The 20,388-nt window shown below is 43.7% G+C and overlaps 3 protein-coding genes across 3 annotated transcripts; all 3 read left to right on the top strand.

The window, feature by feature from the left end:
• The first annotated feature begins 1,196 nt into the window (after nucleotides 1–1,196).
• LOC143474851 (aquaporin-1-like) lies at nucleotides 1,197–4,423 on the top strand. Its single transcript, XM_076972476.1, has 4 exons — nucleotides 1,197–1,663; nucleotides 2,817–2,981; nucleotides 3,231–3,311; nucleotides 3,743–4,423. Exons 1-4 carry the CDS (start codon nucleotides 1,301–1,303, stop codon nucleotides 3,920–3,922), a joined length of 789 nt encoding a protein of 262 aa, XP_076828591.1. The 5' UTR covers nucleotides 1,197–1,300; the 3' UTR covers nucleotides 3,923–4,423.
• Nucleotides 4,424–5,745: 1,322 nt separating this feature from the next.
• Nucleotides 5,746–7,128, top strand: LOC143474850 (aquaporin-1-like). The gene is made up of 4 exons (XM_076972475.1): nucleotides 5,746–6,185; nucleotides 6,388–6,549; nucleotides 6,688–6,768; nucleotides 6,848–7,128. Exons 1-4 carry the CDS (start codon nucleotides 5,820–5,822, stop codon nucleotides 7,034–7,036), a joined length of 798 nt encoding a protein of 265 aa, XP_076828590.1. The 5' UTR covers nucleotides 5,746–5,819; the 3' UTR covers nucleotides 7,037–7,128.
• A 1,142-nt stretch (nucleotides 7,129–8,270) lies between these two features.
• On the top strand, nucleotides 8,271–14,521 carry aqp1a.2 (aquaporin 1a (Colton blood group), tandem duplicate 2). The gene is made up of 4 exons (XM_076973207.1): nucleotides 8,271–8,657; nucleotides 9,485–9,649; nucleotides 13,519–13,599; nucleotides 13,973–14,521. Exons 1-4 carry the CDS (start codon nucleotides 8,292–8,294, stop codon nucleotides 14,096–14,098), a joined length of 738 nt encoding a protein of 245 aa, XP_076829322.1. The 5' UTR covers nucleotides 8,271–8,291; the 3' UTR covers nucleotides 14,099–14,521.
• Nucleotides 14,522–20,388: the final 5,867 nt, after the last annotated feature.

The following is a 20,388-nucleotide window of genomic DNA, read 5'->3' as shown; positions in this document are numbered from 1 at the left end:
AGACAAGGAAAGAGAAAGAGAGAGAGAGAGACAGAGAGAGAGAGAGAGAGACAGAGAGATGGAGAGAGAGAAAGAAAGAGATGGAGAGAGACAGAGAGGGAGAGCGAGATGGAGAGAGGGAGATAGAGAGAGATAGAGGGATTGAGAGAGAGGGAAAGAGGGATTGAGAGGGAGAGAGAGAAGCTGTTCTTATCTCAGGGGCCGTGAATCATTCACTCTGAATGCTCCTGGATTTGCCCAGACTGCAGAGTGCAGTGTTAACACCACCAGGCCCAGCTCATGTGCCAAACTTCAAACAGACTCCGTGCCATGGTGCCCATAACAACCCGAGATCCACCAGTACCAGCTTTGGGTCCTGAGTCCCTGTTGTGGAATGACACCGATTCTACACTAATTCTACACTAATTCTACACTAATTCTACACTGATTCTACACTGATTCTACACCAATTCTACACTGATTCTACTCAAAAGCCATAGTGTGGCTATGTGACAGGACGGACGTCTACATGTAACGCTGTTTGACTGGACAGACTCAACTGCTCCTTCTCTCTTTCTCTCAACACACATTTAGACTCTAAATTAGCCATGCTAATGTGTGTGTGTGTGTGTGTGTGTGTGTGTGTGTGTGTGTGAGAGAGAGAGAGAGAGAGAGAGAGAGAGAGAGAGAGGGAGGGAAGTACATTAATTCTGTCAAAGCACAGGATATCTGTAGTGTGTGTGGTGTGTGTCCCCGTGTGTGTGTGGTGCGTGCATGTGTCCCTGTGTGTGTGTCTCTGTGTGTGTTCCTGTTCTTTAGGGAGGTTATGTTGTGAAACTATTCTAACTAAAATGAGTCAGTCACACTTCAGGAACTTATTGGAAATGTCCCCTCTACAGGCAGGATCTGTTCTGATCAGTAAACTGGGCAGGTCAGCTCTGTTTGGGTCAGTGTTGCGTGAAGCTGTCCTGCTCCGTGGACAGTGTGTTGGTGTAAGGAAGGTCAGGAACACGAGTGTGTGAGAGGAGGAAATGTAGGAGGGAAAGAGGGCTGGAAACCACAAAAAGTGTCTGTGCTGCCTGCACACTAATTCACTCTGCCCCTCCCTCCCCTCACTCAAACCCCTCCCCTCACTCAAACCCCTCCCTCCCCTCACTCAAACCCCTCCTCCAAGTTCATTATCTGGACTTTCTCTATAAATGCAGTATCTTGGCAAGGGGTCTTAGTTAGTGCACACCCACCTTTCCTTGCACACACACACACACACGGTCTCACGTATATATTCTCACACCACGCAGAGCGACCCATCTGCTCGAGAGCCATGAGGGAACTGAAGAGTCGTGCGTTCTGGAGGGCCGTTCTGGCCGAGCTGGTGGGCATGACGCTCTTCATCTTCCTCAGCATCGCGGCCGCCATCGGCAACCCCAACAACACCAACCCGGACCAGGAGGTGAAGGTGGCCTTGGCGTTTGGGTTGGCCATCGCCACCCTGGCTCAGAGTCTGGGCCACATCAGCGGGGCGCACCTGAACCCCGCCGTCACCCTGGGCATGCTGGTCAGCTGCCAGATCAGCGTCCTCAAGGCGGTTCTCTACATCATGGCCCAGATGCTGGGGGCAGCCGTGGCCAGCGGCATCGCCTACGGTGTACGGCCCTCCAACGTCAGCGCGCTGGGCATCAACTCGGTGAGTGAACAGACTGGTGTGCCAGTCGTGCCCATGTACCAGTTGGAACTGGTTTTGTTTTGACTGTGGTGGATAACTGTTCCGATCTTGTGGTTCTCACATGCTCTACGTGTCTGAGTGGTTTATGTGTTTATGTGTACCTCTCATCTCATGACGTGTCTATCACTGTGTTCACTGTGTTCACACACAGACAGTCAGATCAGTTCAGTTTAGCTAAAGTCAGCACAGCAAAGTGAGTGTAGTCCATTAAAGACACCAACACCTGCAGGATGAGTGTGCCTGTGGAGTTAATGTGCACCAGGTGATGTTGAGCTACAGGTGAGGTTGAGCTACAGGTGATTTGGGGCTACAGATGTTGCTTCAGTGTCCACCAGCAGCAAAACAGGATAATAAATGTGCCAAAAAGCAAGTGGATTACCTCCCCAAGCTCACAGGTCATTACTGTAAATACACTTCAAAAATCACTCGTCCTGAAGTGGAACGTTTTTCCAAAGTCAGGAATGTGTGCACACTCCCTGCTGAACGTTCCCATAGGATGTTTAGGGGTGAAGTTCTGACTCACTGTTAATGAATGAACTACAGGGAGGAAGATCTCTCAGCTGTGTCTTCAGCCCCGCGATGGGTGTCTCCTGTCGGCACGGCGATAAACTTTATCTGCCGCGCTCAGAGACCCGGCTTGCCTCACTGATTACGTTTTGTATACACTTCCCTTTTCTGCTGAGCAACATGACAAAACAATAGTTTCTGTGTAGAGCAGGACAGCACAGATGTGGCAGTGCACTGGGTCATGGGGGGCAGTTGCTTGGACAGGGGCATGAGAGGGCAGTTGGACGGGGTGTGGAGTAGATGTGTTGTAGTAGATATAAGCGTTTGTCACTAATGCAGTCTAGTGCCGGTCCCCTCAGTACACTTAGGAATTGATTAATATGCAATATAAAAAGAGTGATCATATCAAACTTTGAATTATAATGCTTCTTGGAGTGTTGTAGTGCAGTGTGTTTACTGCATCAGTTGATATGAAGTGTGAGTGTTTGAACTTCTCTCAGTAATTTATTTACTGCTGGAAAACTGTAATAAAATGCTTCATACATTATAGAAAAATCACAATATAATTTTAAAATCTGTCACTAAAGTGTGTTTTGATCCCCCTCAGCTCAATGAAAACATCACAGCAAGCCAAGGCATTGGGGTTGAGCTGCTGGCAACATTCCAGCTTGTTCTATGTGTCCTAGCAACCACAGATAAAAGGAGGCGGGATGTCTCAGGCTCCGCCCCCCTAGCCATCGGCCTCTCAGTGTGCTTGGGGCACCTGACAGCCGTGAGTAATCACTATTTAATTCGCTAACATCACCATTCATTTGCCTATGAGGCTATTATTGTTTCCACATACATTATTATGTAAATGAGGGTTTGATTGATACGGTCTGCTCTGAAGTTATGAAAATAGGTGTTTGGTTTTTCTCCCTATAATGACAGATGAAACAAACCATCTTGTTATCTAACAGTGTGAGATTCTTGGCTGTGTTCTCTGGTTCCTCTCTTCTATCAATCATTCCTCTGTGTTCAGATCAGCTTCACGGGCTGTGGGATTAACCCGGCCCGCTCCTTCGGCCCCGCCGTCATTGTGGGGGATTTCACCAACCACTGGGTATGTTTTTATGTTGTTTGTTTTATGACAAATCAATATGTTCTGTACAATCTTCTCTGAGTTCTGCATTTTGTATTAATCTGACATATCAGACTGTTAATCATAAGCTATTCTTATAATAAAGCCTCAAACACCTAAAGTTATTCAATGACAGCAATGTTATACAGTTATGTTGTACAGGTACATTGAACAGGTATATTGAACAGGTACGCTGCACAGGTATATTGAACAGGTACGCTGTACAGGTATATTGAACAGGTACACTTTACAGGTATATTGAACAGGTCCGTTGTACAGGTATATTGAACAGGTACGTTGTACAGGTATATTGAACAGGTACGCTGTACAGGTATATTGAACAGGTACGCTGTTCCTAACCTAACTGTTAGCTTTTGAGTTTGACAGTGTAATAATCTGAGGGTTTCTTACAGGTGTACTGGGTGGGGCCGATGTGTGGGGGTGTGGCTGCAGCACTGATCTATGACTTCCTGCTTTACCCCAAAATGAACGACTTTCCCGAGCGCATGAGGGTGCTGTTTTCTGGACCGCCCACGGACTACGAGGTGAACGGAACAGACGACACCACAGCAGTAGAGATGGCATCGAAATGAAACCCAGCAAGTCCACTGATCAGTGTGTCCTCATCTCCACAGCCTTCAACTACCTGTAAATACTCCACGGGGGAGAACAACCTTGTTATCCGTTCAGTCCGAGCAGTGTTTGATAATGCAAATTGAGAGGCATCTGTTTTAGTCTTGAAAAAGGAGTTCGGTCTCACTTTACATATTTCCTGTCAGAACTCCTAGTTAGAGCTTTTATAAACATGTCCCTCTATTTTATGAATGTTTGGGGGGGGCATTTATATGTGTTTGTTTGTTTTCAAAGAGTGAACAATGTCAACAATTTAATTATAGTCACTGTTTTTTTGTAAACAATTTGTGTGTAAATGATTATTATACTGCATTTTTTATTTCATAACATACACTATGCACTTCTTTCCATCACTTTTGTAAGTAAATAAAACAGCTGAAGTTACAAAAGCTCAAGTTTGATTTTTTTAAACCAATTACTTTTACTACACGTCAGTAATAATAAAAACATTAAGAATCTTATTTAACCACTCAGACTCAGGTGGGATTTTATTGGTTTCGAGTATCCATTGGTTCGTCTCCCTGGTCCATCATGTCTCTGGGCAAGATCAAAGAGGTGAAGGGATGAGCTGTGTGTGTGTGTGTGTGTGTGTGTGTGTGTGTGTGTGTGTGTGTCAGAGGATCTTCAGTTACCACAGAACTATTGGAAGCCCAAATCCCAGAACCGCACACAGATTTCACAAAGACGTCCAGAACCTAAGCCGATATCTGAGGACTGGAGTCATAATCATTTTCACACTTTACGGTGCAGGTTTTGCTCCAGGTTTGAACACGTCACCGTTACAGACGGCGTAAATGAAAACAGAAGCACTGACTGGGTCGGCAACGTTCTGGTAGAGATGTGACAGTGAAGCTTTGGAAATTCCTTCCAAAAATCCAAAACAGTACTTCCCAAAGCAGCGTGCGCATGCTCGGTACGCTCTGAAATGTCCCTCGAACGCTTTGACCGGCAGACATCCACCTGATGTCTTCAGACCTGCTTGGTGTAGGGAGGTAGGTAACAATACTGCCCTCCCACAGGGGCTGAACGTCAAACCCCATTGGGCATGTGCTCTATGCTACCTGAACGCTACACTCCAGAACTCCCAACACTGTTGCCCCCTGCCTCTGTAACATACTTCAAATGTCAGGAGGCCTGGGTGTGTCTCAAATACATTAAAGCCTTTGTTGTTTGTTGGTGATTATTGGTGGATCTAGGTGGCCTAGAATCAATAACCACTTCTAACATTAGCAATACCAGAGCTCCCGGTTCAGTGGCACCTTGCTTAGCCAAATCACAAGATCATTACTGGGCTTGGAAATCTGTCCCAGCTAGTTCTGTGGATGAGAGTCTCCTTGGTGCCGTGAAGAAGCAGCATACATTGTGAACACGCAGAGGATCTTGGCCTCCAAATAGATTAACAAACCTTTGGGTATTTATTTGATGCATAATGTTACACAAGTACCTCGGTCACAAAATAACTTCATTTTTCATCCTACATTTGATGAAAGCACTTTGTGTAAGTCAATATAGTGACAGCAAATTAGCAATTTATACACTACTTTTTAAAAGCACTACTTGCGCAATATTGCTCTGGTTTTGGCTGCTATGAACCATTTTCACCAATTAAGAGAGCTGGCACACACTATGTCACACAAAAACCTGATTAATTGCTTAATTGGCCCATTAAACGGCCGTCAGCCCATCAGCCAATCAGATTGAAAGGCAAATTAAGACTTAAAGTGGTAACAAGAGGTGTAGCGTTAAAGAGAAGCGTTTAAATGAGCAGCGTCTGGTGGTAGTTTTTCAGTTGCTCTCTTGAGTTACTCAGTTGTGGTTGTTCTAGTGTGTTTGTCCTGTTAGCTGCTGTTCTTGGCCATGGTTAGAGAACTGAAGACCCTGTCCTTCTGGAGGGCTGTTCTTGCTGAGTTCCTGGGGACGACCCTGCTCCTCTTTGTTGGCATCTCTGCTGCAATTGGTAATGGGAACAACAGCTACCCGGACCAGGAGGTGAAGGTGGCTTTAGCCTTTGGTCTTGGCGTTGCAACCATGGTCCAGAGTCTGGGTCACGTCAGCGGGGCGCACCTGAACCCCGCCATCACCCTGAGTGTCTTGGTGAGCTGTCAGATCAGCGTGTGCAGAGCACTGTGGTACGTCTTGGCCCAGATGCTGGGAGCCGTTCTTGCTAGCGCGATTGTTCTGGGAGTGAAGCCTGAAGCTGTCGAGTCTCTTGACTTGAACAAGGTGAGTGTCTTAAAACATGCAGTTAAAACTAGCTGGTTTTTTTTTTTTCTTGTTTTCAATGGTGAGGGCTGTCTGCTTCCTGAGCAGGATATGTTTAACATGCTTGGTGTCACTTCAGTGTGCCATATTTTAAAGGGGGAAGATTGACCAGTAAGCCTCCTTCCTGTTGATGCTAATGACTTCACTCCCTTTTGTTTCCTAGCTGAAAGGAGTCAGCCCAGGACAGGCTTTTGGGATTGAGTTTCTCCTCACACTCCAGTTGGTGCTGTGCTTCCTAGCAACTACAGATAAAAGACGGGGTGATGTTGCCGGTGCAGTGCCGTTTGGTATCGGCCTGTCTGTGACTCTGGGCCATCTTGCAGGAGTAAGAGCTTTTTCACTTTCTTTCTCCCTAGGTGCCTTGTCTTGAGCTCCATGACTTGACAAGAAGTGGCATTGTTCATGATTTGGCTGGTGTTAATCTGGTATGACTGAGTCGTGGTTTTTAAAATGATCCCAACAGATGAGCTACACTGGCTGTGGGATCAACCCTGCTCGATCATTTGGGCCAGCTCTGGTGTCCATGGAGTTTGAGAACCACTGGGTGAGAACTTGAGATGAATCTGAAGTGTTGAAACCTTCTACCCTGTCATGTAGCTGAATGACTCTTCCTGCTTCTCCAGGTGTTCTGGGCTGGGCCGGTGACTGGTGGCATCATCGCTGCTCTCCTCTACGACTTCATCCTGTCTCCCAGGGGGCTGGACTTCACGGGACGTCTGAAGACCCTGTGCCATGGGGTGGAGGCGTTGGTGGTCGACACGGAGCCCCTGGTTGAGGGTGGTGCTGGAGAACACTGGGAGAAACCACAGTGAACAACTGCATCCAAACTTGATCCATGTTTCACTTAACTGGTTAAGATGTGCTCCATTGTCTGATTTGTGGAAATAAATCATGATTGGATCTATTCTTGGTGTCTCTTGCCTTGGCTTAAGTGTTGAGTGTTTCACATTGAAGTCTTCTTCTCTGAAGGGAGGGTTAGGAGATTATTTGCAGCAGGGACTGAACTGGGACTGTAGTCTGACCAAGGCCGTGCCCTTGCCTACTGACTAAGGTTTTGGTGGAGTTGGAGAAACATGGGTAGCTCTAACATTTACTGTGTGGGTCTATCCAAGTCTCACCAAGTTGCCCATCACATCTCAACAGCTGAGTGGGCCCTGCTGCATTGATCAGTATGAATATCCTTCATGTGCCAATGTTCTATTGCAGGGTTGTTAGCAGCTCTAAGTTGTAGGTGGTGGTCACACATTTGGGCAAATTACCTCAAGTCAGAATTCTTCAAAGTGCTAATCTTCTGAAACAAATGTGTCTGCTCTGCAGTGACCATGTGCTTGTTTTACTTCCTCATTTAGGAGCTGATCTGAGCACTGTGTGACTGTTCAAAGAGGTGGAAACTGTAGCACGGTCACTGATCTCAGACCAGCCCCTGCAGCTAATCTTGTGTAGGCTTTTGGTCCTCTCCAGAACTTCACAAAGGCTTTCATGTTTGTTTGGAAGCAATTCACTAAAATCAGTATAAAGCCCAAGTTTATGGTGGTGTAGTTACTGTACATACACCAAGGTATATACAGTCTGTGCTGAGTACAGGTTAAATTTGGGTGGTGTGTATTCTCCACACAGATGTTGGAGTAGGAGGTGATGTGGTGTGAGTGTATTAAGTCCAGCTGGAGTTTTAATGCCACTTTTTATAAATTGTGTATTTATAGGATTAGTATATGTAATTTTGAATAAATGCCTTCAGCTGCAAAAAGCTACAGTCTCCAGGACTTGCCAAAGTCAAAGCCTGCCAAAGTCAAAGTTATCTTTATTGTCAGTTCTTCACATGTATCAGACGTACAAGGAATCTAAATTATGTTTTTCCCTCCCTCGGTGTTGACCAGAAATTTCTAAAGTTAAAGTAACAAATAGAACAGGCCTATCCTAACAGTAACACTAATAACAAAGCGACGGTTGTGGTTGCCTTTTTAAAATCGGCTTCCTGTTCATCACCTCCTGTCGCTGGTATATAAGTGTCTGCTGACTCTACTGATCCATCAGTAAGTGCTGCTGTCACAGACCGTCGGTACCAACATGGCTCAGGAGTTCCGCACAGGGTCGTTTTGGCGGGCTGTCATCGCCGAGTTTGTTGGAATGACACTGTTTGTCTTTTTAGGCATCGCAACCGCCATCGGCAACACCCACAACACCAACCCGGACCAGGAGGTGAAGGTGGCCTTGGCGTTTGGGTTGGCCATCGCCACCCTGGCTCAGAGTCTGGGCCACATCAGCGGGGCGCACCTGAACCCCGCCGTCACCCTGGGCATGCTGGTCAGCTGCCAGATCAGCGTCCTCAAGGCGGCGCTCTACATCATGGCCCAGATGCTGGGGGCATCCGTGGCCAGCGGCATCGTCTACGCTGTACGGCCGACAAAAAACCCTGCTACGGGAGACAATACGGTAAGCAGCAGGTGTGTGAGTCCTGTGACAGGCAGGCCAGGTAAATGTAGCAGGATGGTACAGCTTGTCTCTCAGACGTGGGTGTGTCTTCGTCTTGTCTCTCAGACGTGGGTGTGTCTTTGTCTTGTCTTTCAGATGTGGGTGTGTCTTTGTCTTGTCTCTCAGATGTGGGTGTGTCTTGGTCTTGTCTCTCAGATGTGGGTGTGTCTTGGTCTTGTCTCTCAGACGTGGGTGTGTCTTTGTCTTGTCTCTCAGACGTGGGTGTGTCATCGTCTTGTCTCTCAGACGTGGGTGTGTCTTCGTCTTGTCTCTCAGACATGGGTGTGTCTTCGTCTTGTCTCTCAGATGTGGGTGTGTCTTGGTCTTGTCTCTCAGACGTGGGTGTGTCTTCGTCTTGTCTCTCAGACGTGGGTGTGTCTTGGTCTTGTCTCTCAGACATGGGTGTGTCTTGGTCTTGTCTCTCAGATGTGGGTGTGTCTTGGTCTTGTCTCTCAGACGTGGGTGTGTCTTGGTCTTGTCTCTCAGATGTGGGTGTGTCTTGGTCTTGTCTCTCAGACGTGGGTGTGTCTTGGTCTTGTCTCTCAGACGTGGGTGTGTCTTCGTCTTGTCTCTCAGATGTGGGTGTGTCTTGGTCTTGTCTCTCAGACGTGGGTGTGTCTTGGTCTTGTCTCTCAGATGTGGGTGTGTCTTGGTCTTGTCTCTCAGACATGGGTGTGTCTTGGTCTTGTCTCTCAGACGTGGGTGTGTCTTCGTCTTGTCTCTCAGACGTGGGTGTGTCTTGGTCTTGTCTCTCAGATGTCTCTTGTCTCTCTCGTCTTCTCTCTCAGCTGTCTAGTGATCTGACTGCAGCACAGGGTTTTGGCATTGAGTTTTTGGCCACCTTCCAGCTCGTGCTGTGTGTCCTAGCAACCACGGACAGCCGTCGGCAGGATGTGAATGGATCTGCGCCTCTCGCCATCGGACTCTCCGTCGCTCTGGGACACCTGGCAGCCGTAAGCAACACGCTACTCAACACGCTACTCAACACGCTACTCAACATGCTACTCAACACACTACTCAACACGCTACAAAACATGCTACTCAACATGCTACTCAACACACTACTCAACATGCTGCTCAACACGCTGCTCAACACATCACTCAACACACTGCTCAACACATCACTCAACACACTACTCAACACACTGCTAAACACACTACTCAACACGCTACTAAACACACTACTCAACACACTGTGCCACAAACTACTCAGCACACTGCTCCACACACTACTCAACACACTACTCAACACACTGCTCAACACACTACTCAACACGCTACTAAACACACTACTCAACACACTGCTCAACACACTACTCAACACGCTACTCAACACACTGCTCAACACACTGCTAAGCACACTACTCAGCACACTACTCAACACACTGCTCCACACACTACTCAACACTTTGCTCTTTTTGCTTGTTGGATTTTAAATTTGGAACTTTTTATTCACAGTTCCTAGCAGGAAGGAGGTAGAAATATGAGCAGAAAGTGCAATGACATGAAAAAATGTGCAGGTGCAGTTAAACTGTGTCCTCTTGATATGTAGGTTAGTTATACTGTGTCCTCTTGATATGTAGGTTAGTTAAACTGTGTCCTCTTGATATGTAGGTGCAGTTAAACTGTGTCCTCTTGATATGTAGGTCAGTTAAACTGTGTCCTCTTGATATGTAGGTTAGTTATACTGTGTCCTCTTGATATGTAGGTTAGTTATACTGTGTCCTCTTGATATGTAGGTTAGTTAAACTGTGTCCTCTTGATATGTAGGTTAGTTAAACTGTGTCCTCTTGATATGTAGGTGCAGTTAAACTGTGTCCTCTTGATATGTAGGTTAGTTATACTGTGTCCTCTTGATATGTAGGTTAGTTAAACTGTGTCCTCTTGATATGTAGGTTAGTTATACTGTGTCCTCTTGATATGTAGGTGCAGTTAAACTGTGTCCTCTTGATATGTAGGTCAGTTAAACTGTGTCCTCTTGATATGTAGGTTAGTTAAACTGTCCTCTTGATATGTAGGTTAGTTAAACTGTGTCCTCTTGATATGTAGGTTAGTTAAATTGTGTCCTCTTGATATGTAGGTTAGTTAAACTGTGTTCTCTTGATATGTAGGTTCGTTATACTGTGTCCTCTTGATATGTAGGTTAGTTAAACTGTGTCCTCTTGATATGTAGGTTAGTTATACTGTGTCCTCTTGATATGTAGGTGCAGTTAAACTGTGTCCTCTTGATATGTAGGTCAGTTAAACTGTGTCCTCTTGATATGTAGGTTAGTTAAACTGTCCTCTTGATATGTAGGTTAGTTAAACTGTGTCCTCTTGATATGTAGGTTAGTTAAATTGTGTCCTCTTGATATGTAGGTTAGTTAAACTGTGTTCTCTTGATATGTAGGTTAGTTATACTGTGTCCTCTTGATATGTAGGTTAGGTAAACTGTGTCCTCTTGATATGTAGGTTAGGTAAACTGTGTCTTCTTGATATGTAGGTTAGTTATACTGTGTCCTCTTGATATGTAGGTTAGTTAAACTGCGTCCTCTTGATATGTAGGTTAGTTAAACTGTGTCCTCTTGATATGTAGGTTAGTTATACTGTGTCCTCTTGATATGCAGGTTAGTTAAACTGTGTTCTCTTGATATGTAGGTGCAGTTAAACTGTGTCCTCTTGATATGTAGGTGCAGTTAAACTGTGTCTTCTTGATATGTAGGTGCAGTTAAACTGTGTCCTCTTGATATGTAGGTTAGTTATACTGTGTCCTCTTGATATGTAGGTTAGTTAAACTGTGTTCTCTTGATATGTAGGTTAGTTATACTGTGTCCTCTTGATATGTAGGTGCAGTTAAACTGTGTCCTCTTGATATGTAGGTTAGTTAAACTGTGTCCTCTTGATATGTAGGTTAGTTAAACAGTGTCCTCTTGATATGTAGGTGCAGTTAAACTGTGTCCTCTTGATATGTAGGTTAGTTAAACTGTGTCCTCTTGATATGTAGGTGCAGTTAAACTGTGTCCTCTTGATATGTAGGTTAGTTAAACTGTGTCCTCTTGATATGTAGGTGCAGTTAAACTGTGTCCTCTTGATATGTAGGTGCAGTTAAACTGTGTTCTCTTGATATTTAGGTGCAGTTAAACTGTGTCCTCTTGATATGTAAGTGCAGTTAAACTGTGTCCTCTTGATATGTAGGTTAGTTAAACAGTGTCCTCTTGATATGTAGGTTACTTAAATTGTGTCCTCTTGATATGTAGGTGCAGTTAAACTGTGTTCTCTTGATATGTAGGTGCAGTTAAACTGTGTCCTCTTGATATGTAGGTTAGTTAAACTGTGTCCTCTTGATATGTAGGTGCAGTTAAACTGTGTCCTCTTGATATGTAGGTTAGTTATACTGTGTCCTCTTGATATGTAGATTAGTTAAACTGTGTTCTCTTGATATGTAGGTTCGTTATACTGTGTCCTCTTGATATGTAGGTTAGTTAAACTGTGTCCTCTTGATATGTAGGTTAGTTATACTGTGTCCTCTTGATATGTAGGTGCAGTTAAACTGTGTCCTCTTGATATGTAGGTCAGTTAAACTGTGTCCTCTTGATATGTAGGTTAGTTAAACTGTCCTCTTGATATGTAGGTTAGTTAAACTGTGTCCTCTTGATATGTAGGTTAGTTAAATTGTGTCCTCTTGATATGTAGGTTAGTTAAACTGTGTTCTCTTGATATGTAGGTTAGTTATACTGTGTCCTCTTGATATGTAGGTTAGGTAAACTGTGTCCTCTTGATATGTAGGTTAGGTAAACTGTGTCTTCTTGATATGTAGGTTAGTTATACTGTGTCCTCTTGATATGTAGGTTAGTTAAACTGCGTCCTCTTGATATGTAGGTTAGTTAAACTGTGTCCTCTTGATATGTAGGTTAGTTATACTGTGTCCTCTTGATATGCAGGTTAGTTAAACTGTGTTCTCTTGATATGTAGGTGCAGTTAAACTGTGTCCTCTTGATATGTAGGTGCAGTTAAACTGTGTCTTCTTGATATGTAGGTGCAGTTAAACTGTGTCCTCTTGATATGTAGGTTAGTTATACTGTGTCCTCTTGATATGTAGGTTAGTTAAACTGTGTTCTCTTGATATGTAGGTTAGTTATACTGTGTCCTCTTGATATGTAGGTGCAGTTAAACTGTGTCCTCTTGATATGTAGGTTAGTTAAACTGTGTCCTCTTGATATGTAGGTTAGTTAAACAGTGTCCTCTTGATATGTAGGTGCAGTTAAACTGTGTCCTCTTGATATGTAGGTTAGTTAAACTGTGTCCTCTTGATATGTAGGTGCAGTTAAACTGTGTCCTCTTGATATGTAGGTTAGTTAAACTGTGTCCTCTTGATATGTAGGTTAGTTAAACAGTGTCCTCTTGATATGTAGGTTACTTAAATTGTGTCCTCTTGATATGTAGGTGCAGTTAAACTGTGTTCTCTTGATATGTAGGTGCAGTTAAACTGTGTCCTCTTGATATGTAGGTTAGTTAAACTGTGTCCTCTTGATATGTAGGTGCAGTTAAACTGTGTCCTCTTGATATGTAGGTTAGTTATACTGTGTCCTCTTGATATGTAGATTAGTTAAACTGTGTCCTCTTGATATGTAGATTAGTTAAACTGTGTCCTCTTGATTTGCATGTGAAATGGAAATTAAGTGGAATTGGAATAGATACGAATGTGAAGTGGAACAGATATGGATGTGAATTGGAATAGAGATGAAAGTGAAGTGAATCACAGTAAACCCTATCCCTGGTGAGAACGTAGATCTTCCGTCTCTGATTCCTTCTGGACATTCTCTCTACACACTGCTTCCTGTAGATCAGCTACACGGGCTGTGGCATCAACCCTGCACGATCCTTTGGACCTGCTGTCCTTCTGAATAAGTTTGACAACCACTGGGTAAGACTGAATCTCTCTACTCTCTCCTGTTTAGCCAGGTTAGCCAGTTTAAACAGCTCCACTAAACTGCTGTTTTGAACAAGGCTCAGAATAAAATCTGCCAAGCTACGTGAACCAGTGTGAATGAGAGAGGTGTGTGTGAGTGTGTGTGACAGGAGTGTGTTGAACTCTGCTAGGTAGTGAAGGCCTTCAGGAGCATGTGAGCATTATAGTCAGATACAATCACCCACAAGTGTGTGTGTGTGTGTGTGTGTGTACGTGTGTGTGTGTGTGTGTGTACGTGTGTGTGTGGTACGTGTGTGTGTGTGTGTGTGTGTGTACGTGTGTGTGTGTGTGTGTGTGTGTGTGTGTGTGTGGTATACTCCAAATGCAGGTCTTCTGGGTGGCACCCATGCTGGGGGGCGTGGCCTCTGCTCTGATATATGACTTCCTGCTGCAGCCGCACACGGAACCTTACAGCAGACGCTTAAGAGCCTTAAGGGGCGGAGCTGAGGCGTAGCCTGCGTCTGAAGGGATGGAGGTTGGCTCCGCCTCCACGTCGTCTCATTGGTCAAGTCACTCTGTCTGTTCATCTTATGGTTCTGTCCCACCCATAATGCACCTCATTCTGGCAGTGCTGGAACTGGAAGTTCAGAGGTCATTAACCATGGCAACCTTGCTAATTCTCCTGATTCTGATTGGATGATGTTTTTACTGCACTGTTCAAGTGTTATCACAACCTACTGTAAGAAGAAACAGCTAACAGAGGTTTGCTCAGGACAACACGTTAATGCTCACCATCTGAATGTCTGTGACTCAACATTAGTTTAATGTGTGATTTCATTAGTGCAGACTGAAGTTGTTTATTGGGTCAGATCATGCACACACATCCTGCTGTTTTAACCAACACTGTTTTCACAGTAATAAACATTAATACAATTTGTCTTTGGCTTATTATTTTGTGATGTTCATACATATATATGTATGGATTCAAGATTCAAGGAAGCTTTATTGGCATGACTGTAATTTACAATAATTAGATTAAAACCCTTAGAGAAAGAGAAATGACAATAAACGCAACAATAATTATGAAATATGTGACTGTCACATAAATAAATAAAAAGATCAACAATAAAAATAAAGTTATTTATTAAATACATTTACATAAATTAAAGACATTTACGTAAAAATTATTTAAAAATAATAAAATGTAATAAATATATATATTAAAATAAAATTATATATATATATATATATATATATATATATATATATATATATATATAATTCAAATATTTTATTTTATTATATATATTTTACATTTATTTTATTTATATATATATATATATATATATATATATATATATATATATATATATATATATATATATATACAAATTTTTGTTATCAATTCAATAATTAACAATAATTAATACTTTAATTTAAAATATATAAACGTGTGTATGTAGTTCCTCCCCACAGACTCATGGGAAATGTAGTTCCTGGTGCTGCTGTTGGATGGGAGGCTATGGTGCCCTGTAAGGATATTGATAATGGGTAATGAAGACAGAGCTATTCAGCTCTTAATCAACCTCTCCATCACCACCCCACCCAGACGGGTGGCTACATAAACACACTACCCAGCATGCTATGCGTTAAATGCGTCTGTAAGGCCTCCGTACTTCCCAAACATCAAATGGCTCAGAATTCTGCCACCAATCTTTTAATTCACACACACTTTATGTCGACGCCACTGGCTTCCCATTAATGATCAAAATTCTCCACCTCGTTTTCAAGGCTCTTAACAAGGCTCTTATCTCTCTGCTCCACCCCAACACACACCCATTCTCTCCTCCACCCTACACACACATCCATTTTTTTCTTCATGGCCGATCTCTACAATTTCCCTTCTATAGAACTCCCTTCCTCCAAAGTGAGACTAACCCATGAGAATAATCCAGCCTCAAAACTCAAATCTTCTCAAAACTCAAACTTCTCTCATGTACAACCAGCTCCGTGTCTCGTCTCATCATCTCATCATCTCATCCTTCTTCTTCTGTTTCTGCAGTTCTCCTGCTGTGTTCTCCTACTCTCTCTCTCTCTCTTTCTCTCTCTCTATCTCTCTCCCTTTATTTCTCTCTCTATCTCTCTCCCTCCTCTCTCTCTCTCCCTTTCTCTTTATTTCTCTCTATATATCTCTCTCCCTCTCTTCTCTCTCTCCCTTTCTCTCTCTTGATTTCTCTCTCTCTCTCTCTCTCTCTCTCTCTCTCTCTACTGTACACAGACAATTTTCTATTCCCTTGGTATGTTTTTGGTCTGTGAGATATTGTGTCTTATTCTGTCATATTTTATAATAGTCTTTAGGTTAATGAAAGCCGTCAGTGCACAGGACACCCAACTGAATGGACACACCCTCTCAGTGATCTACTGCTGTTATAGTCAGTGATCTACTACTGTTATAGTCAGTGATCTACTGCTGTTATAGTCAGTGATCTACTGCTGCCATAGACAGTGATCTACTGCTGTTATAGTCAGTGGTCTACTACTGTTATAGTCAGTGATGTATTGCTGTTATAGTCAGTGATCTACTGCTGTTATAGTCAGTGATCTACTACTGTTATAGTCAGTGATCTACTGCTGTTATAGTCAGTGATCTACTGCTTGTGTGACTGGTCCTTGTATGGCTGGTCCTTGTGTGGCTGGTTCTTGTATGGCTGGTCCTTGTGTGGCTGGTCCTTGTGTGGCTGGTTCTTGTGTGGCTGGTCCTTGTGTGGTTGGTCCTTGTGTGACTGGTTCTTGTGTGGCTGGTCCTTGTGTGGCTGGTCCTTGTGTGGCTGGTCCTTGTGTGGTTGGTTCTTGTATGGCTGGTTCTTGTGTGGCTGGTTCTTGTGTGGCTGGTTCTTGTGTGGTTTATTCAGGGTTAATCCAAAAACATAACCAACAGGGTCCTTGTCAGGGTCATATCAGAAACTCCAGACATTGAATGCCAACCCGTAAAGATTCTTAGACATTACAAAACAAAGAATATATCAAATACACTTTATACACTTTACCCTAATACACTTTACCCTAATACACTTTATACACTTTACCCTAATACACTTTACCCTAATACACTTTACCCTAATACGGACTCGAACACCAACAAGAATACTGGACAACAGACAACCAAAACCAGCAACATGAATGACAAAACATACTCATACTGATGGGCGGGGTTTCAAATTGAGAGGGGGTGTGGCCAGAGAACAAGTCAAGTCAAGTCAAATTTAGTTATATAGCACTTTTTACAACACATGTCACAAAGCAGCTTTAAAGGCGACAGTGGCAAGGAAAAACTCCCTATGATGGTGGGGAATAGGAAGAAACCTTGGGAGGACCAAGACTCAAAAGTGAACCTATCCTCCATTGGGCGGCCCGTTAGAACACATTAGAAAACCAAAAGTTTTTGTTTAGTTCATGTATATGGCCATCAGTCACTATGAGAAACTGCCATCCTGTGGTTTGAGAGAACTCTGCTCTTCTACGGTCTGACCACAGAGATGCTGCAGGCTGGATGTCATTGGTTGGTGCACCATCTCCACCCAGCAGTGGAAACAGTCACATTAAATCAGTAACTAAGTCAGCATTTTATCATCTTAAGAATATCAGTAAGATATTTTTTGACAAACGCAGATCTAGAGAAACTCATTCATGTTTTTGTCTCTAGCAGGGTTGATTACTGTAATGACCTCCTAACAGGACTCACAAAAAAGACAAACATCTACAACTGATTCAAAATGCAGCTGTTAGAGTCACTATGAGCAAAAGAAGTGATCACATCACCCCTGTTCTTAAGTTCTTACACTGGTTACCAGTACAATACAGGATAGACTACAAGGTGTTAAATCCAAGATAAAAATGTATTTATTTGAACTGGCTTTTGGTTTGTGTAGGTACTGTAAACGTAGCCTATTTTAATTATTTTATTTATTTTATTTATCTTTTACTTATTCTTATTTCCTTATTTATTTTCTCTGTTTCCAGTTTTATTGTTTTATTATTATCTTCTTTAATTATTTTATCTTTTAATCATTTTATCTTTTATTTTTATATTGTAATCATTTTAATTTCCTTTAAAATCTTGTTTTTAATTTTTATCCCAAGGTGATAGACCTTGGGTCATAATAATCTTCTTTCTTTTCTTGTGTAAAGCACTTTGAATTGCCAGTGTGTGTGAAAGGTGCTACATAAATAAACATGCATTGCCTTGCCTACTGGGGGGCTCAGGAGTGTGTGTGTGTGTGTGTGTGTGTGTGGTGTGTGTGTGTGTGTGCGTGTGTGTGTGTGTGTGTGTGTGTGTGTGTGTGTGTGTGTGTGTGTGTGTGTGTAACTATTCACAACAACATGACTGATTCATGGATGGGTTTCAGTAGCTATCACTGTTCTAATCTATGACTGGAAACGCTGCGGTTTGCTTTCCGTGATCCATTATGTTCCTTGACGTCCATCAGCGCTGTCCTATAGGACTTGACTTATCTCTGCAGACGCATTCCTATTGTCCACCTTCCTCTCTGTCAAGGAGAAAAATAGCTTATATGGGAAGTGTGTGGCGTGAGTCCGAGTCACGTGAGATTTTGACTGAGGAGAGATGTTCGGTGCTTATCAGAGTCCGAGGCGACTCACACGGTCACGTCTGGTCTGGCTCACATCGTGTCCTGGCACAACATCAAAGGGCAGTGCCAACAATCAGTATTGTGTTGAGGACGCGAGTGTTGGGAGGGACACACCAGGACACGCCGGGACGCAGCCCTCACCAGCGCTACCTCACCAGGAAGGATGTGAAAGTGTCTGTCAAAATGTGCTCAAGCGCTCACAACGTCCTCCAACTCTGGCCATCTGACCACGTGCACACAGCGCTGGTGTGTGACAGTTACGCGCCTCTGTGAGAGCAACACCTCGCCCCTCTGGTGGAAACAGCACCGTAACACCCCAAACTCCCGCCGTCCTGCCGTCTCGCTGACGGGTACAAATGCTCCCACGTGAGAAATTCTGCAGGCTCTCTGCTGGTATGCAGCTACATAAAGAGCTTGTGAGATCAGGGATCCAACAATGAGAAACAGGACAGAGTTGTTCAGCACATCGTGCTTGAGTTGACTGCCAGTCAACTCACAAATGGAATCAGAACACCAGTACACACCACCACACACACCAGTATACACCAGCACACACACCAGTACACACACCAGTACACACCAGCACACACACCAGTACACATCAGCACACACACCAGTACACACCAGGACACACACCAGCACACACACCAGTACACACCAGCACACACACCAGTACACACCAGCACACACACCAGCACACACACCAGCACACACACCAGTACACACCAGCACACACACCAGTACACACCAGCACACACACCAGTACACACCAGCACACACACCAGCACACACACCATTACACACCAGTACACACACCAGTACACACCAGTACACACCAGCACACACACCAGTACACACCAGCACACACACCAGTACACACACCAGTACACACCAGCACACACACCAGTACACATCAGCACACACACCAGTACACACCAGGACACACACCAGCACACACACCAGTACACACCAGCACACACACCAGTACACACCAGCACACACACCAGCACACACACCAGCACACACACCAGTACACACCAGCACACACACCAGTACACACCAGCACACACACCAGCACACACACCATTACACACCAGTACACACACCAGTACACACCAGTACACACCAGCACACACACCAGTACACACTAGTACATACCAGCACACACACCAGTACACACACCCGTACACACTAGTACATACCAGCACATATAAATAACACACCAGTGCACTCTTTTATAAATAACACACCAGTGCACTCTCATATACACAATAATGTCATTTTGTTGTCGACAATTTTATCTATTCATGCATCTCTATAAATGATATCAGATCTCTCAGAAGGTCAGATGAACTACCTCAGTAGCGTATATCTAGCGTATATCTACTAGTCTACTAGTCCATATCTGTGTGCCTCCCCAGAGTTAAGATTAAGCTAACAGTATAGCGTTGCTGTCTCTCTTTAGTACATGTGTGTTACTTCTGCAAACTATTTCTTACCATTTTACAGTTTTTGTCAACGCACTGAACATTTTCTGAACCTGAATGATTTGGTCAAACACGACCAAACGAGGATGTTGTGAAATGTGTTGAGGAAAGTGACTGACCAATCACCATAATCAATGACACCATTCTGGATAATGGCTGCACACACTGAGATGTTGTCAGAGATATTATCTGCCCAGAGTTGACGGCACCTGATGACACTTTCTCTGATATGATCCCTTATCTTCATCTTCATCTTCGTCCTCATCCTCTCTCCAGGGTTAAACTTCACCGTTCTCAGGCTCTCATTTCTAAGCACACATATAACCCCCAAGTGTCTTCACCTGTGACGGCGGCTGGCTTTGTCTGCTTGGTAAATGGACGTGGCGTTTGTATGGCAGTGAAACACAGATATTTCAGTGTCGAATGATGTGTCTGGTGTACAGAATTGTGTAAATGTTTTGCAAAACGTGTTTTTGAAAATCCCAGAAGAATGTATAGCAGAGACTGTGCTTATGGTTTAGTGTCCCAGCACCACAGACAGGCTACATGGTTTAATGGCTTCAGTAATGCAAAAACAAACATTACTAAACATTAGTCTGCAAACTCGTGAGAGCTGGAGCAGAAATGAAGGAGACGCTCTATGTTAACAGACACTATTTCTTTCTTTT

This window comes from Brachyhypopomus gauderio, chromosome 14, assembly GCF_052324685.1.
Source record: "Brachyhypopomus gauderio isolate BG-103 chromosome 14, BGAUD_0.2, whole genome shotgun sequence".
Taxonomy (NCBI): domain Eukaryota; kingdom Metazoa; phylum Chordata; class Actinopteri; order Gymnotiformes; family Hypopomidae; genus Brachyhypopomus; species Brachyhypopomus gauderio.
Note: the sequence above shows the minus strand (reverse complement) of the source record. Positions and strands in the feature narration are given on the sequence as shown.

Excerpts from the sequence above, each read along its gene's own strand:
- LOC143474851 (XM_076972476.1), top strand. The coding sequence starts at position 1,301 with ATGAGGGAACTGAAGAGTCGTGCGTTCTGGAGGGCCGTTCTGGCCGAG. Across the intron at positions 1,664-2,816 it reads GCGCGCTGGGCATCAACTCG|CTCAATGAAAACATCACAGC; the intron begins GTGAGTGAACAG and ends GATCCCCCTCAG. Across the intron at positions 2,982-3,230 it reads GCTTGGGGCACCTGACAGCC|ATCAGCTTCACGGGCTGTGG; the intron begins GTGAGTAATCAC and ends CTCTGTGTTCAG.
- LOC143474850 (XM_076972475.1), top strand. The coding sequence starts at position 5,820 with ATGGTTAGAGAACTGAAGACCCTGTCCTTCTGGAGGGCTGTTCTTGCT. Across the intron at positions 6,186-6,387 it reads AGTCTCTTGACTTGAACAAG|CTGAAAGGAGTCAGCCCAGG; the intron begins GTGAGTGTCTTA and ends TTTGTTTCCTAG. Across the intron at positions 6,769-6,847 it reads TGGAGTTTGAGAACCACTGG|GTGTTCTGGGCTGGGCCGGT; the intron begins GTGAGAACTTGA and ends CTGCTTCTCCAG.
- aqp1a.2 (XM_076973207.1), top strand. The coding sequence starts at position 8,292 with ATGGCTCAGGAGTTCCGCACAGGGTCGTTTTGGCGGGCTGTCATCGCC. Across the intron at positions 8,658-9,484 it reads CTGCTACGGGAGACAATACG|CTGTCTAGTGATCTGACTGC; the intron begins GTAAGCAGCAGG and ends CTTCTCTCTCAG. Across the intron at positions 13,600-13,972 it reads ATAAGTTTGACAACCACTGG|GTCTTCTGGGTGGCACCCAT; the intron begins GTAAGACTGAAT and ends CTCCAAATGCAG.